At 43.1% G+C, this 13,948-nt stretch overlaps 1 protein-coding gene across 1 annotated transcript in view; it reads left to right on the forward strand.

The window, feature by feature from the left end:
• Nucleotides 1–13,948, forward strand: part of GK (glycerol kinase) — a 311,446-nt gene that overhangs the window by 115,216 nt on the left and 182,282 nt on the right. The window contains exon 10 of the mRNA XM_030202379.1: nucleotides 5,833–5,868. Coding sequence (XP_030058239.1) covers nucleotides 5,833–5,868 — 36 coding nt within the window. The remainder of the gene's footprint in view (nucleotides 1–5,832; nucleotides 5,869–13,948) is intronic.

Below are 13,948 nucleotides of genomic sequence, written 5' to 3' on the forward strand. Positions count from 1 at the left end.
TAAGGCAGGGAAATTGATGTCGGCTTTGGTAAAAAGTAGAGGGGCAAAAAAGATTATAACTAAGATGCGATCGCCAGAAGGACAGGTAGTGGTAACACCAGAGGGCATACAGGAGGAGTTTGTCAAATTTTATCAGGCACTATATAATGAGGGCGAGTCAGAAAGGGAACAGCGAGAGCTATTCTTTCAAGATATACATCTACCGCAGTTGTCGCAAGAGCAACGAGATCAGTTAAATGCGCTGGTAGCGGGAGAGGAAGTCCATTGGGCGGTTAAGTGCCTGAAGTTGGCAAAAACTCCGGGCCCCAATGGGCTAGGACCTGAGTTCTATAAGATATTGGGCAACAAAGTGTGTCCTCCTTTCCAAGAGCTGTGTCATTACCTTTGTACAACTGGGGGAGCGGGAGGTAGGCTTACACATGCGCACATAGAGGTGCTCCCTAAACCTGGACGGAATGAGGAAATGCTGGGATCATACCGGCCAATATCGCTCCTCAACCAAGACATAAAGCTGTTTGCAAACATCATGGCAAATAGATTGGGGAGAGGCCTACCGGAGTTAATTCATACAGACCAGGCGGGCTTTGTGCCAGGGAGATATGCTTCCTTGAATATTATGCGAGCTTTGACAGTTCTGCAGAAAGGGGGGAGTGTACCGGGGGATGCGATAATCACAAGCTTAGACACAGAGAAAGCGTTTGATAAGATCCTGTGGGAATATTTGTTTTGGGTACTCCCTCAATTTGGTATCATGGGAGAATTCTTGGGAGGGATACATGCGCTATATAGTCATCCCACAGCTCAGATTTTAATTAATGGAGCACTTTCTCCGCTTTTTTCCTTAAAAAGTGGCACGAGGCAGGGGTGCCCGCTCTCCCCGATGCTGTTTGTGCTGTTGCTTGAACCGTTTGCTATAAAAATTCAGAAGACAGATAAAGTACAAGGAATAAGAATGGGATCTCAGGAATTCAAAATCAATCTGTTTGCAGATGACATGCTCATATACCTAGATAAGGCTTCCTTGACTGTTTCCAATCTAATAGAATTAATTGTACAATTTGGGTCTTTTTCTGGATTAAGAATCAATTTCGATAAGTCGGAGGCCTTACCGGTGTCATCGCCTTGTGCGTGTCGGCAGGCGACAGCTTTTCCCTTAGCTTGGTCGACAGGAACATTAAAGAATGGGGGTGTATCTACAGGGATATGAGAGTGGTGTATAGTCGCAACATACAGGATAAGTTGGACAGCCTTAAGAAACTATGCCACTGTTGGAGAGATCTGCCGCTCTCCTTATTGGGGAGGGTAGTGCTGGTCAAAATGATTATGTTGCCAAAGATATTGTACTCCCTACAGATGCTGCCTCTTTGGGTCACACGAAAGGATGAACTGTACTATAAGGGATTTATCGGGACCTTTATTTGGGCAGGGAAGAGGGCCAGGATAAGTTTTGCTAAATTAACGCTGAACAGGAATAGAGGGGGACTAAATCTTCCGGACCTGCGTCTGTATAACGTGGCAGCATTGCTCCGGTGGATATATGAGCTACATGCCGGGACATCTACGTTTGCTCCAAATTGTATCTGGCAGGATGAAAAGTTTCCGTATTCGGCGTTCAATATTTTGCAGATAGGGGGGAGCTTGAAAGGAGATTTGCATTTTTTGATTCAGCCGTTGAGAAAGGCATGGAATTGGTGGAGGGGAGGCTTGGGAAAGGCTTCAGGGCCGTCTCCGTTTTTGGCAGCAGTGGATAACCCCTCTTTCCCAGCGGGGCAGGGGTCATTGAAGTTTAAGGTGTGGGCTAAGAATGGGTGTCAGTATGTGGGCCATTTTGTGGCTAATGGGGAGGAGCAGTTCCCTACCTTTGAGCAGGCGCAGGCATACTGGAACTTAGGGCGGGTGGATGTCTTTTCCTTTATGCAATTGAAGCACTATTGTGCGACCCTGACCTCTATGAAAGATAGGGGACCCAGTTTTTCTAGGCTGGACAAGATGTTTTGTAAGGTGCCGGAGTCTGCAAATAAATTGGCAGTATGGTATTCCATGGGAAAGGAGCAGAAGGAGGCATCCTTTTTTGCTGGCTTAGCAACCTGGTGGGGGAAGCAGGTGGGGGAGGAGATTACCTTGGATATGCTTGCAAATTATTTTACAGGGGCATTCAAAGTGACAACTAGTGCAAATCTGCCAGAGATGCAGTTTGAGTTGCTACATGGTGCTTTTATAACACGAGAGAGAGGGAAGCAGATGGGGCTCTGGGATGATGATACTTGCATGAGATGCAAACATAGGGTAGGCACGCTAATCCATACCTTTCTGGAGTGCACCAAGTTAGGTGAGTTTTGGGGGGGTGTTTTGAAAGTATTGGAGCGTATGATGACGATGAAAGTAGAGTGGTCCTATAGGATTCTGTTGTTGGGGGATGAATCTCGACTGCGTGGGCAGGGTCTCCGTCAATCTCAGATTAGGTTTGTGTGTGTAGCGCGGAAACGGTGTTGGCACAGTGGATTTTGGAAGAACCACCGGCTACCCATCATTGGCAGACCAAAATGATGCAAATGGCCAGGTGGGAAAAGGAACGGTGTAAGTCTACTAGAAGGAGAGGACAGGGATATGGATCCTTATGACAGCTGTATGAGGTGCTGTACTCCGTGCCACGAGCGTCTCCAGGAGCAGGGGGGAGGAGGGTCAGGGGTAGGGAGGGGGGTGGAGGGTAGGTGGACAGGGTGGAAGGTTCTGTGGGGAGGGGGAAAAGAAAAATTAGAAGGAATGGTAGAGTGTGTTATTACTTGCTTGCTGGCTACAAATTGTAAATTTTGTTATCAATCTGTTGTGCAAATTGACAGTAGTCCTGTGATCTTGTAGATGTTGGAGAGGTGCAAGTCAGCTGGCTCAACGTGTTGGAATGTGATGTAACTTTTCCTTCAATAAAAATATTTAAAAAGAAAGGGTTTTTTTATGCCAATGAAGATATTTGACCCTGTTTAAGTCCTTCCTTTTTACTTGGTAAGTGTTTGTCAGGTGGAGGTGGGGGTACTGAGGCTTTTTCCCTTTTATACTTTTTTTGTACTCCACAGAAATGTGGAGGGGCATTTTCGATGTGACGTCTAAGTCCAACTTTGGATGTTTTGCAAAAAACGTCAAAATCTGAATAGCAAAAAAGTTCATTAAATAAAAAAAAAAAGAAAAATGTCTATCTTTTTTTTTTTTTCGAAAATACTGTTTAGAACAAGGTTTTGTAATTTGGATGTTTTGATTTTTGGTCCATTTTTGAAAAAAAAAAACATTCAAGGGCAAAACGCACAAAATCAAGCCGTTAGGATGTAGGAGGAGACAGCATTTTTACTAGACTGATCCCCCTGTCTTCCCAGGAAAGCAATAGGGCACCCTAGGGGGCACTGCAGTGGACTTCATAAAATGCTCCCAGGTACACATCTCACCATTGCTTCCTTACCTTGTCTGCTGAGCCCACCCAAAACCCACTACACCCAACTATACACCACTACCATAGCCCTTACGGGTGAGGGGGGGGGGCACCAATATGTGGGTACAGTGGGTTTCTGGTGAGTTTTGGAGGGCTCACAGTTTCCTCCACAAGTGTAACAGGTAGGAGGAGGAGGTAGAAGCCTGGGTCCACCTGTCTGCAGTGCACTGCACCACTACTAGACTGCTCCAGGGACCTGCATACTATTCTAATGGACCCGAGTATAACATCTGAGGGTGGCACAGAGGCTGGCAAGTAATGTTTTTTTTTTTTTTTTTTTTTTATTTATTTATTTATTTCAAAATAATTCACAAGAAACACTTGTACAGAAAGAATAATGTCAACTGTTATAACTCAAAAATTTCACAAATAACTAATTTTTTTTTTTTCCAATGACATATACATCTCAAGTCCACAATAAAGGCAAGACACAATTCAAAGTTATAATACTTAATACCAGGAAAATAGTAGGGGTATACCACCCGTGCTTATAATTCTTACGGAGTAGATATCAAGGGGTTTGCTAACGGTGAGGATACAGCCAGGCCTTGTTTAGAGTCCAAAAAGGCCTGTAAATGTTCGCTCTCATAGAAAACATATTTAACAGATTGCAATTTTATCACGCATTTACAAGGAAAATTTAACCAGAAGATTCCTCCTAATTGGAGGACACGAGTACGCAATTTCAAAAAGGATTGACGCCTTTTCTGTGTCTGTTTAGATACATCTGGAAATATTTTAACTTTACAATTAAGAAACATATCCTCTCGGTGAGAAAAAAAGGTCTTTAAGATCCAATCTCGGTCAGGCTGTAACACAAAGTCCACTATCAAGGTAGCTGCTTGTACGCCTAATAGTTCATTTTCTATTGTTTGAGAAAGGTTTAAATTTAACTCCTCAAATGGTATTTCTGATCCTGCTGTTAACACTTGATCTGTAGATTGCTTAATATAAGGCGCTAAATAGTAAATCCTTGAGATCGGTGGATATAATTGATCAGATATTTTCAAGATTTCCGTGAGGTATCTCTTAAAGGTTAACAATGGAGCCACTGATGGCACTTTAGGAAAATTTATAAGTCTTAGAGTTTTCATCCGTTGTTTATTTTATAAATTTTCTATTTTTCTTTGCAAAAGTAAATTTTCTTTCATTAGTGCCACTTGGCCATCTCTGATCTTGTCAGTTTCTGTTTTAATAGACTGTTCAAACACTTTAGTTTGTTGTATTTGTTTTTCCATTACTTCAATTTTATCAGAAAAGGTTTGAATTGGCTTTAAAGCAGAGGTAATTTTTTGAATAAAAGAGTTTTCCAGACTCACCAGGGCATCCCATATGTTTCCCAAGGTAATTACTTCTGGCTTTTCTGTCATTAGAACCTTTGTTTGTAGCAGATTCACTTCCTGAATCTCTCCCCTAGGCTCAGGCTGTCTCCCCTCTGCTGCAATTCCTTCACCTCCTGTGACATTCACAGCGTCACATTCCTGTGGCGTTGGACTCAGCACTCTACTGCTAATGTCCACTTTGCAGCGTTGCCGGCATAACAGGAGGACTCCGCATTTCAGGGCTCAATGTGATGTCTCCTTCTAGCGGGGAGAGCGGTTCACCTCTCACCGTCCCTCCCTGCAGCAAAGCGTTCTGCCCTGTTCCTGCTCGGGTGGTGAAGCGATCCATCGGACCCAGATGAGATTGCATTGAGGGTGCTGGGGAAACCCTCTGTCTGCCCCTTCTTTTAGGCATAAATTTCAATAAGGAGCAAGTAATGTTTTTAATCACATTTTTTGGGTGTGGAAGGGGGTTAGCGACCACTGGGGGAATAAGGGGAGGTCATCCCTGATTCCCTCCAGTGGTCATCTGGTTATTTAGGGCACCTTTTCGTGTCTTATTTGTTATAAAAACAGTTCTAGCTCAAAACGTCTTAGTTTTAGTCCTGGACGGTTTTGTTTTGTTCCATTATGGCTGAAAAACGTCTAAGTCTTAGGAACGCCCAAGTCTCGCCCTGAACACGCCCCTCACACTCCCCCTTGAGATTTGGACACACTTTTAACGGATTTCATAGAAAAATGTCTAAAAATAGGTTTTGAAAATACTCATTTGGATGTTTTTATGATAAAAACGTCCAAATGCTGCTTTATGCCACTTTTTAAACGTTTTTCTGTTTTGAAAATTAGCCCAATAGTGTTTAAATAGTACTTTGCATATTACATGAGAGGGATCTTTATTGTGAGATATATATACTCTTTCATTCTCTTTATTTTTGAACAATAATTATAATACAGCTATAGTATTATATAATACAATGTAGAACTGTAGGTTTCTTTAAATGAAAGTACAATAATATTTTTATATTTTGTCAGAAATATGGAGCACTTACTGGAGTGCCAGTGTCTGGGGTGAGTAACATTTTAGCTTTCATTGTGGTACTATTTGAAATTAGAAAACATACCATGTAAAAAACCTAAATGGATTGGCAAGGGTATTGAACAAATTATAATAGTCACGTGGCATTTGAAGACTGTATGAGCGAGTGAGACAGTTATCTGCCAGCATTTAATTGTTGATATATATTGAGAATTTTGTATTAAAGTAATAAAGCCTATTATATAGATATCACATATGAGGATGGATAAAAACCAATTGAAGAAATCTTTATTTTTTAATTTAAATCTGATTTAAAATGCTAAGCTTACTTTAAAAAAATAAGTTGCAATTAAATCATTACAAACATGCTAAATCTATAGTTGGGTCACTGGGGGATAAAACAAGTTTGTTGTAAATACAGTAACACTCAAGTCTTTGAAAGATCGATGCCGTTTCAAATTATTTTATTTTAGTTTTAGAATTACATCCAAGCAATGAAACCTCTTGTCCTTTATGATAATTACTGAAAATATATTTATTATATACTATATATGGTGCTATCAGGGGACATAAAATTGTATCACACCTTGTGTTTGTCCAAATAGGTAAATTTGAGTTCCAATAACTTAAAGGTGAAGGTGTGTGCTTTGGTTGGGGCTCAAAACCAAAGGTATGGGAAATCACCATGCTACATAGGCAACTCTACCTGGTATTTTAGGTGCTTGTGGACCAACTAATTTTATATTAGTGCTTTTTGCCCTGGTGTTAGGCCTTATTTATTTTGTTTAAAATATGTATATTCTGCAAAGGTAAGTGTTGTCCTATGAAGAATACAAAAACATCCATAACTGAAAAAATGTCATGGTGGACAACACAAATAGGTTCAGCTTCTGCAGGTTAATTTGAATGTGATTTTACAGGTGGTATTTTATTTTTGCATTCTAGTTTGTGTTTGGTTTTGTTTTATTATCTTTTTGTAATGTTTTTGGATTGCATATGTTATTTTGTTAGCCACTCAGATTTATGGATGAAATAAAATAAATGTGAGCAATGTAAGAAATAAAAAGCACATAGGGGTCCTTTTACTAAGCTGCGGAAAGAAATGGCCTTAGTACACGCTTAAATTGGTCTTTCCCATATGCATGGTCCATTTTTTCATTGCCACGAAAAGGGCTATTTTCAATTTTATCAATTATATGAATGTGGGCTAATGTTAACATTAGCACACGGCCATTTGCAAAAAATATTACCGGAGAACTTACCACCACCTATTTTGGAGGTGGTAAAGTCTCCTTCGTTAAGCATTCACTAACCGGTTAGGTCATTTGTGTTTACCATATGCTAAATGGTTAGCACATCTATATTACTGTGTTCTAACCAGTTAGCTCATCTATGTTACTGCATGATAACCCGTTAGCGCATCTATGATACCGTGTGCTAACTGGTTAGCACATCTGTTACCGCATACTGACCGGTTGGTGCAGGAACGCCCCCTCATCTGCACCTTAAAAAAAATTTAATTCTCTGAGGACCGGCAGGATTTACTTTCTCACCTATGGGTGAGGTCCCCAGAGGAGCTCTGGTGCAGACTCTACCCAGCGTGCATTGTAAAAAATTATTTTGTAGGCCTGCACATTGCATGTGCAAGTGCCTTGCTCCCCAGCCTGAGTCATGTGGGACCCTCAGTTTGTTATTTTTCTCCAGGGAGCTGTGAAGACCTGCCCTCCATCGTGGTGCAAGAGACTTTTCCTTTTTCACATTTTGTGCCTTCATGCTCATTTTTTTTTGTCAATAAGGTGCATTTCCTCAGTTTTACTCCCTCCCTCTTTTTGTAGCTTAGGCCAGTGATGGCGAAACTTTCAGAGACCGAGTGCCCAAACAGCAACCCAAAATCGAATTATTTATCGCAAAGTGCCGGTACTCATTATGGGCGGGGTCACCACATATGACTTCACCCCTATGATAGCCACACCCCTTACACCAGCCATGGCGCATATAAACAGACATCATTGAAAATATTATACTAGTATAGAAGAAAAAAATAACATGATTTTCTTCCATTATAAATCATTTCTGTAAGCTGTTACAGCTCCAGTATACCCAGTGCAAAATAAGACAGCAGATGTAAATTCTCAAATTCGACATATTCCAAACACTAAAATGAAAATAAAATGATTTTTCCTACCTTTGTTGTCTGGTGATTTTGTTTTTCTATCCATATTGGTTCTAGTCGCTGATTCTGCTGCTTTCTATCTGTTCTCTTAACTCCGTTTCCAGGGCTTCCTTTCCATTTATTTCTTTACTTTCCTTCTTTCTTCTTCATTTCTTGCCATCCATCCATGTCCAGCAACCCTCCTCTCCCCTCCAGCCACAAATGTCCAGCCACCCTCCTCTCCCCCCCCTGCCCTCCCTCCCACCCAGCACCCAACATCAGGCCTGTCTCCCTCCCAGCACCCAACATCAGGCTTCCCTTGCACCCAGATTCAGGCCTCCCTCCCAGCACCCACCATCAGGCTTCCCTCCCACCCAGCACCCACCATAAGGTCTCCCTCCTACCCAGCACCCACCATCAGGCCTCCCTCCCTCCCAGCACCCAACATGAGGCTTCCCTCCCACCCAGCACCCAACATGAGGCTTCCCTCCCACCCAGCACCCACCATCAGGCCTCCCTCCCACCCAGCAGCACACAGACAGCACCAGGCAGGCCTCCCGCCCTCCCTCCAACCCGTCGGGACCAGAGCTTGAGAGACAGGAAAGGCCGAAGGCGCGTCGAGCGAAGAATACATGCTTTGCTGCCGACGCACGTCGCCTTAACCCCGATTCCGAGGATGGTACGCTTTTTAAATTTTAGGAGGAGGGGGTTCCTGGTGCTGGGAGGGACGAGGGAGGGAGGGAGGATGGGCGGGCGGCCTGATGCTTGTTGGGTTGGAGGGAGGGCGGGAGGGAGAGTGGGCGGACCAGCGATGGCGACGGCGCACGTGCCAAGGGAGAGGGCTCTGCGTGCCCTCTCTGACATGCATGCCATAGGTTCGCCATCACTGGCTTAGGCCATTTTATGTTTAAACAATTTTTATTGGACAAACAAAATAACAATCCAAATAACACTCGTGAGTTGTTCATCATTTCCAATGCATGTCGTCGTCCCCCCACCCCGTCCACCTCCCTATGAATAGTCATAATCGTGTATGTTCCAATGGAAGCATTAAAGGAAAAAAAAAAAGTCACTAGGACAACAATATAGCAATTACATAGAAGAAGGGGAGGCCTGGACTCTGATGGCCTTCCCCCATCTAGCCCTAGTGTTCTATTATTATGTTTCAACGATTGTAATGATGACACAACATAAGAAACAACCAGTCAGCTGTAAAAACCATAGCTTTGAATTCCCATAAGGAATTACAAACAAATTATTGGGTAGTTATCAAATACATTTACAGTAGTTCTTCCCATCCCCCCCAGTCCCCCCTCCTACCTCCAACACTCCCCCTCCCATCCCTCCTCCCATAAAACAACACTCGTAAATCATATTCTAGGGAAAAAAAATGGGGGGGGGGGGGGAAGAAGTGTGTGCTGCACACCGTACTCACTACATATAACCCGAGTCCTCGAAATCAGCCCATCCTTTCTGAAAAGAGTCTCCTCGCACCAGCACCAAGGCCCAAAAATCAATTTGAGTTAAGAATCAGACTCCTGGCTCTATGTGGCAAAGACCAAATGTACACATCCCACACTGCACGAAACACCCTCAGGCTTTTAGGGGAGCACCTGGCGTACTGACGCTCTAAAAGCATTAATGTATGCATACGATTCCTCCAAGCCCAGAAAGAAGGAGCCTCCTCCCCCACCCAGACCCCCAGAATTATTCTGTTACCTGTCATACCGGGGTACAAATTATATCGTAGTGATAGTGATAGGGTGAATCGGATTGGTGGAGGGGTAGCATTGTATATTAACGAGAGCCTTGAATCAAATAGATTGAAAATTCTGCAGGAAACAAAACACTCCTTGGAATCACTGTGGATTGAAATTCCATGTGCAAAGGGGAAAAGGATAGTGATAGGAGTGTACTACCGTCCGCCTGGCCAGGACGAACAGACAGATGCGGATATGTTAAAGGAAATCAGGGACGCAAATAAACTGGGCAACACAATAATAATGGGGGATTTCAATTACCCGCATATAGACTGGGTTAATGTAACATCTGTACACGCAAGGGACATAAGATTTCTTGATGAAATCAAGGACAGCTTCATGGAACAGCTAGTTCAGGAGCCGACAAGAGAAGGAAAAATACTAGACTTAGTCCTTAGTGGTGCTCATGATCTAGTGCAGGGGGTAACGATACGAGGGCCGCTTGATAACAGTGATCATAATATGATCGGTTTTGATATTGGCATTGAAGGAAGTGAAACTAGGAAATCAAGTACGCTAGCGTTTAACTATAGAAAAGGTGATTACGACAAAATGAGAAAAATGGTGAAAAAAAGACTGAAAGGAGCAGCTCGCAGAGTAAAAAACTTGCGTCAGGCGTGGATGCTGTTTAAAAACACCATCCTGGAGGTTCAGGACAAATATATTCCACGTATTAGAAAAAAGGGAAAAAAGACTAAACGTCAGCCGGCGTGGCTAAACAGTAAGATAAAGGAAGTCATTAGAGCCAAAAAAACAATCCTTCAGAAAGTGGAGAAGAGAACCAACTGAAAGTAACAGGATAGATCATAAGGAATGCCAAGCCAAATGCAAAGCGGAGATAAGGAGGGCAAAAAAGGACTTTGAGAAGAAATTAGCGTTGGAAGCAAAAATACATAGTAAAAATTTTTTTAGATACATTAAAAGCAGGAAACCGGCCAAAGAGTCGGTTGAGCCGCTGGACGAAAATGGTGTTAAAGGGGCGATCAAGGAGGACAAAGCCGTAGCGGAGAAATTAAATGAATTCTTTGCTTCGGTCTTCACCGAGGAGGATTTGGGGGGGACACCGGTGCCGGAAAGAATATTTGAAGCGGGGGAGTCGGAGAAACTAAACAAATTCTCTGTAACCTTGGAGGATGTAATGGGTCAGTTCAGCAAGCTGAAGAGTAGTAAATCACCGGGACCTGATGGTATTCATCCCAGAGTATTAATAGAACTAAAAAATGAATTGCGGAGCTACTGTTAGAAATATGCAATCTGTCCCTAAATTCGAGTGTAGTACCGGAAGACTGGAGGGTAGCCAATGTTACTCTGATTTTTAAGAAGGGTTCCAGAGGAGATCCGGGAAATTATAGACCGGTGAGTCTGACGTCGGTGCCGGGCAAGATGGTGGAGGCTATTATTAAGAATAAAATTGCAGAGCATATACAAAAACATGGACTGATGAGACAAAGTCAGCACGGATTTAGTGAAGGGAAGTCTTGCCTCACCAATCTAATGCATTTTTTTGAGGGGGTAAGCAAACGTGGACAATGGGGAGCCGGTTGATATTGTATATCTGGATTTTCAGAAGGCGTTTGACAAAGTGCCGCACGAAAGACTCCTGAAGAAATTGCAGAGTCATGGAATCGGAGGTAGGGTATTATTATGGATTAAGAACTGGTTGAAAGATAGGAAGCAGAGAGTAGGATTGCGTGGCCAGTATTCTCAGTGGAGGAGGGTAGTTAGTGGGGTCCCGCAGGGGTCTGTGCTGGGTCCGTTGCTTTTTAATGTATTTATAAATGACCTAGAGATGGGAATAACTAGTGAGGTAATTAAATTCGCCGATGACACAAAATTATTCAGGGTCGTCAAGTCGCAGGAGGAATGTGAACGATTACAGGAGGACCTTGCGAGACTGGGAGATTGGGCGTGCAAGTGGCAGATGAAGTTCAATGTTGACAAGTGCAAAGTGATGCATGTGGGTAAGAGGAACCCGAATTATAGCTACATCTTGCAAGGTTCCGCGTTAGGAGTTACGGATCAAGAAAGGGATCTGGGTGTCGTCGTCGATGATACGCTGAAACCTTCTGCTCAGTGTGCTGCTGCGGCTAGGAAAGCGAATAGAATGTTGGGTGTTATTAGGAAGGGTATGGAGTCCAGGTGTGCGGATGTTATAATGCCGTTGTATCGCTCCATGGTGCGACCGCACCTGGAGTATTGTGTTCAGTACTGGTCTCCGTATCTCAAAAAAGATATAGTAGAATTGGAAAAGGTACAGCGAAGGGCGACGAAAATGATAGTGGGGATGGGACGACTTTCCTATGAAGAGAGGCTGAGAAGGCTAGGGCTTTTTAGCTTGGAGAAGAGACGGCTGAGGGGAGATATGATAGAAGTGTATAAAATAATGAGTGGAATGGATCGGGTGGATGTGAAGCGACTGTTCACGCTATCCAAAAATACTAGGACTAGAGGGCATGAGTTGAAGCTACAGTGTGGTAAATTTAAAACGAATCGGAGAAAATTTTTCTTCACCCAACGTGTAATTAGACTCTGGAATTCGTTGCCGGAGAACGTGGTACGGGCGGTTAGCTTGACGGAGTTTAAAAAGGGGTTAGATAGATTCCTAAAGGACAAGTCCATAGACCGCTATTAAATGGACTTGGAAAAATTCCGCATTTTTAGGTATAACTTGTCTGGAATGTTTTTACGTTGGGGGAGCGTGCCAGGTGCCCTTGACCTGGATTGGCCACTGTCGGTGACAGGATGCTGGGCTAGATGGACCTTTGGTCTTTCCCAGTATGGCACTACTTATGTACTTATGTACTCCTGCCTTGCGAACAAACAAAACCTGAGAGCGATTTGAAATATGGAGAGCTTCATATTTATCCAACAAGAATCCAACTGGAGAGCATGGCACCGCTCAGCCCAACAACTTAGACAAATAGCTAGCGATGTCAAGCTAGAACCTCCTTATCCTCGGACAGCTCCAAAATGCATGCAAATATGAGTTCTGACCTTGATTACACTTCTGACAAGTTGGGGACTCTATTGCACCCATCTTAAAAAGTTGTTCTTGCGTGAGGTATGCCCTATGTAAGGTACGATATTGACACTCCCTCAATTCCGCACTTACTGAAATCTCTGGGATACGTTTAACAATATTATGTGGATGCCCTAAGGCCCCTAACTCCCCCAAGTCTCGACTCCATTTAGCAGTAAGGTCTCCATAACTCAGAGCAGGTAAAATAGCCTGCACCGCCTTATATATTTATTTATTAGGATTTATTTACCACCTTTTTGAAGGAATTCACTCAAGGCGGTGTACAGTAAGAATAGATCAAACATAAGCAATAGGCAATTAGAGCAGTAAAAATATTCGAACAACAATACAAAGTATGGCATGGTATACTACTTGCAATGACTGTACTAGAACATTATAATTGATAGTGAAGGGTAAGGCAAAGTTGTAACATACAGATGAGTAAGAAAGTAGGAAGAATTAGAAAGTAAGGTGATTGATTTGAAGAAAGTTGCGTGTGAGGTCAGAGAGATGGTTAAATATTTTCTCCGAGGACAAGCAGGCTGCTTGTTCTACTACTACTACTACTACTAACTAGCATTTCTAAAGCGCTACTAGGGTTACGCAGCGCTGTACAATTTAAACATAGAAGGACAGTCCCTGCTCAAAGAGCTTACAATCTAAAAGACAAGAGAACAATCTAAAGACAAGTGAACAATCTAGAGGACGAGTGAACAGTTAATCTGATAGGGTGGATAGATTGGGGCATTCTATATATCTCGAGCGGTTAGGCGCCGAAGGCAGCATTGAAGAGGTGAGTTTTGAGCAGAGATTTGAAGATGGGTAGGGAGGGGGCATGGCGTATGGGTAAAGGAAGATTGTTCTAGGCATGGGGTGAGGCAAGACAGAATGAGCGGAGCCTGGAGTTGGCAGTGGTGGAGAAGGGTACTGAGAGAAGGGCTTTGTCCTGTGAGCGGAGGTTACGGGCGGGAACATAGGGGGAGATGAGGGTGGAGAGGTAGTAAGGAGCCGCAGACTGAGTGCATTTGTAGGTAAATGCCCAAGCCAGTCTGGTTTTTAAGATATCTAGAATGAATATGCAGGAAATATATTTGCACTCAAAAGTTACATGGAAATGAGTCAGCTGAGGGAGGATATGACTGAGGTCTACAAAATCCTGCGTGGTGTAGAGTGAGAAGTGA

Source organism: Microcaecilia unicolor, chromosome 4 (genome assembly GCF_901765095.1).
Source record: "Microcaecilia unicolor chromosome 4, aMicUni1.1, whole genome shotgun sequence".
Classification (NCBI taxonomy): Eukaryota; Metazoa; Chordata; class Amphibia; order Gymnophiona; family Siphonopidae; genus Microcaecilia; species Microcaecilia unicolor.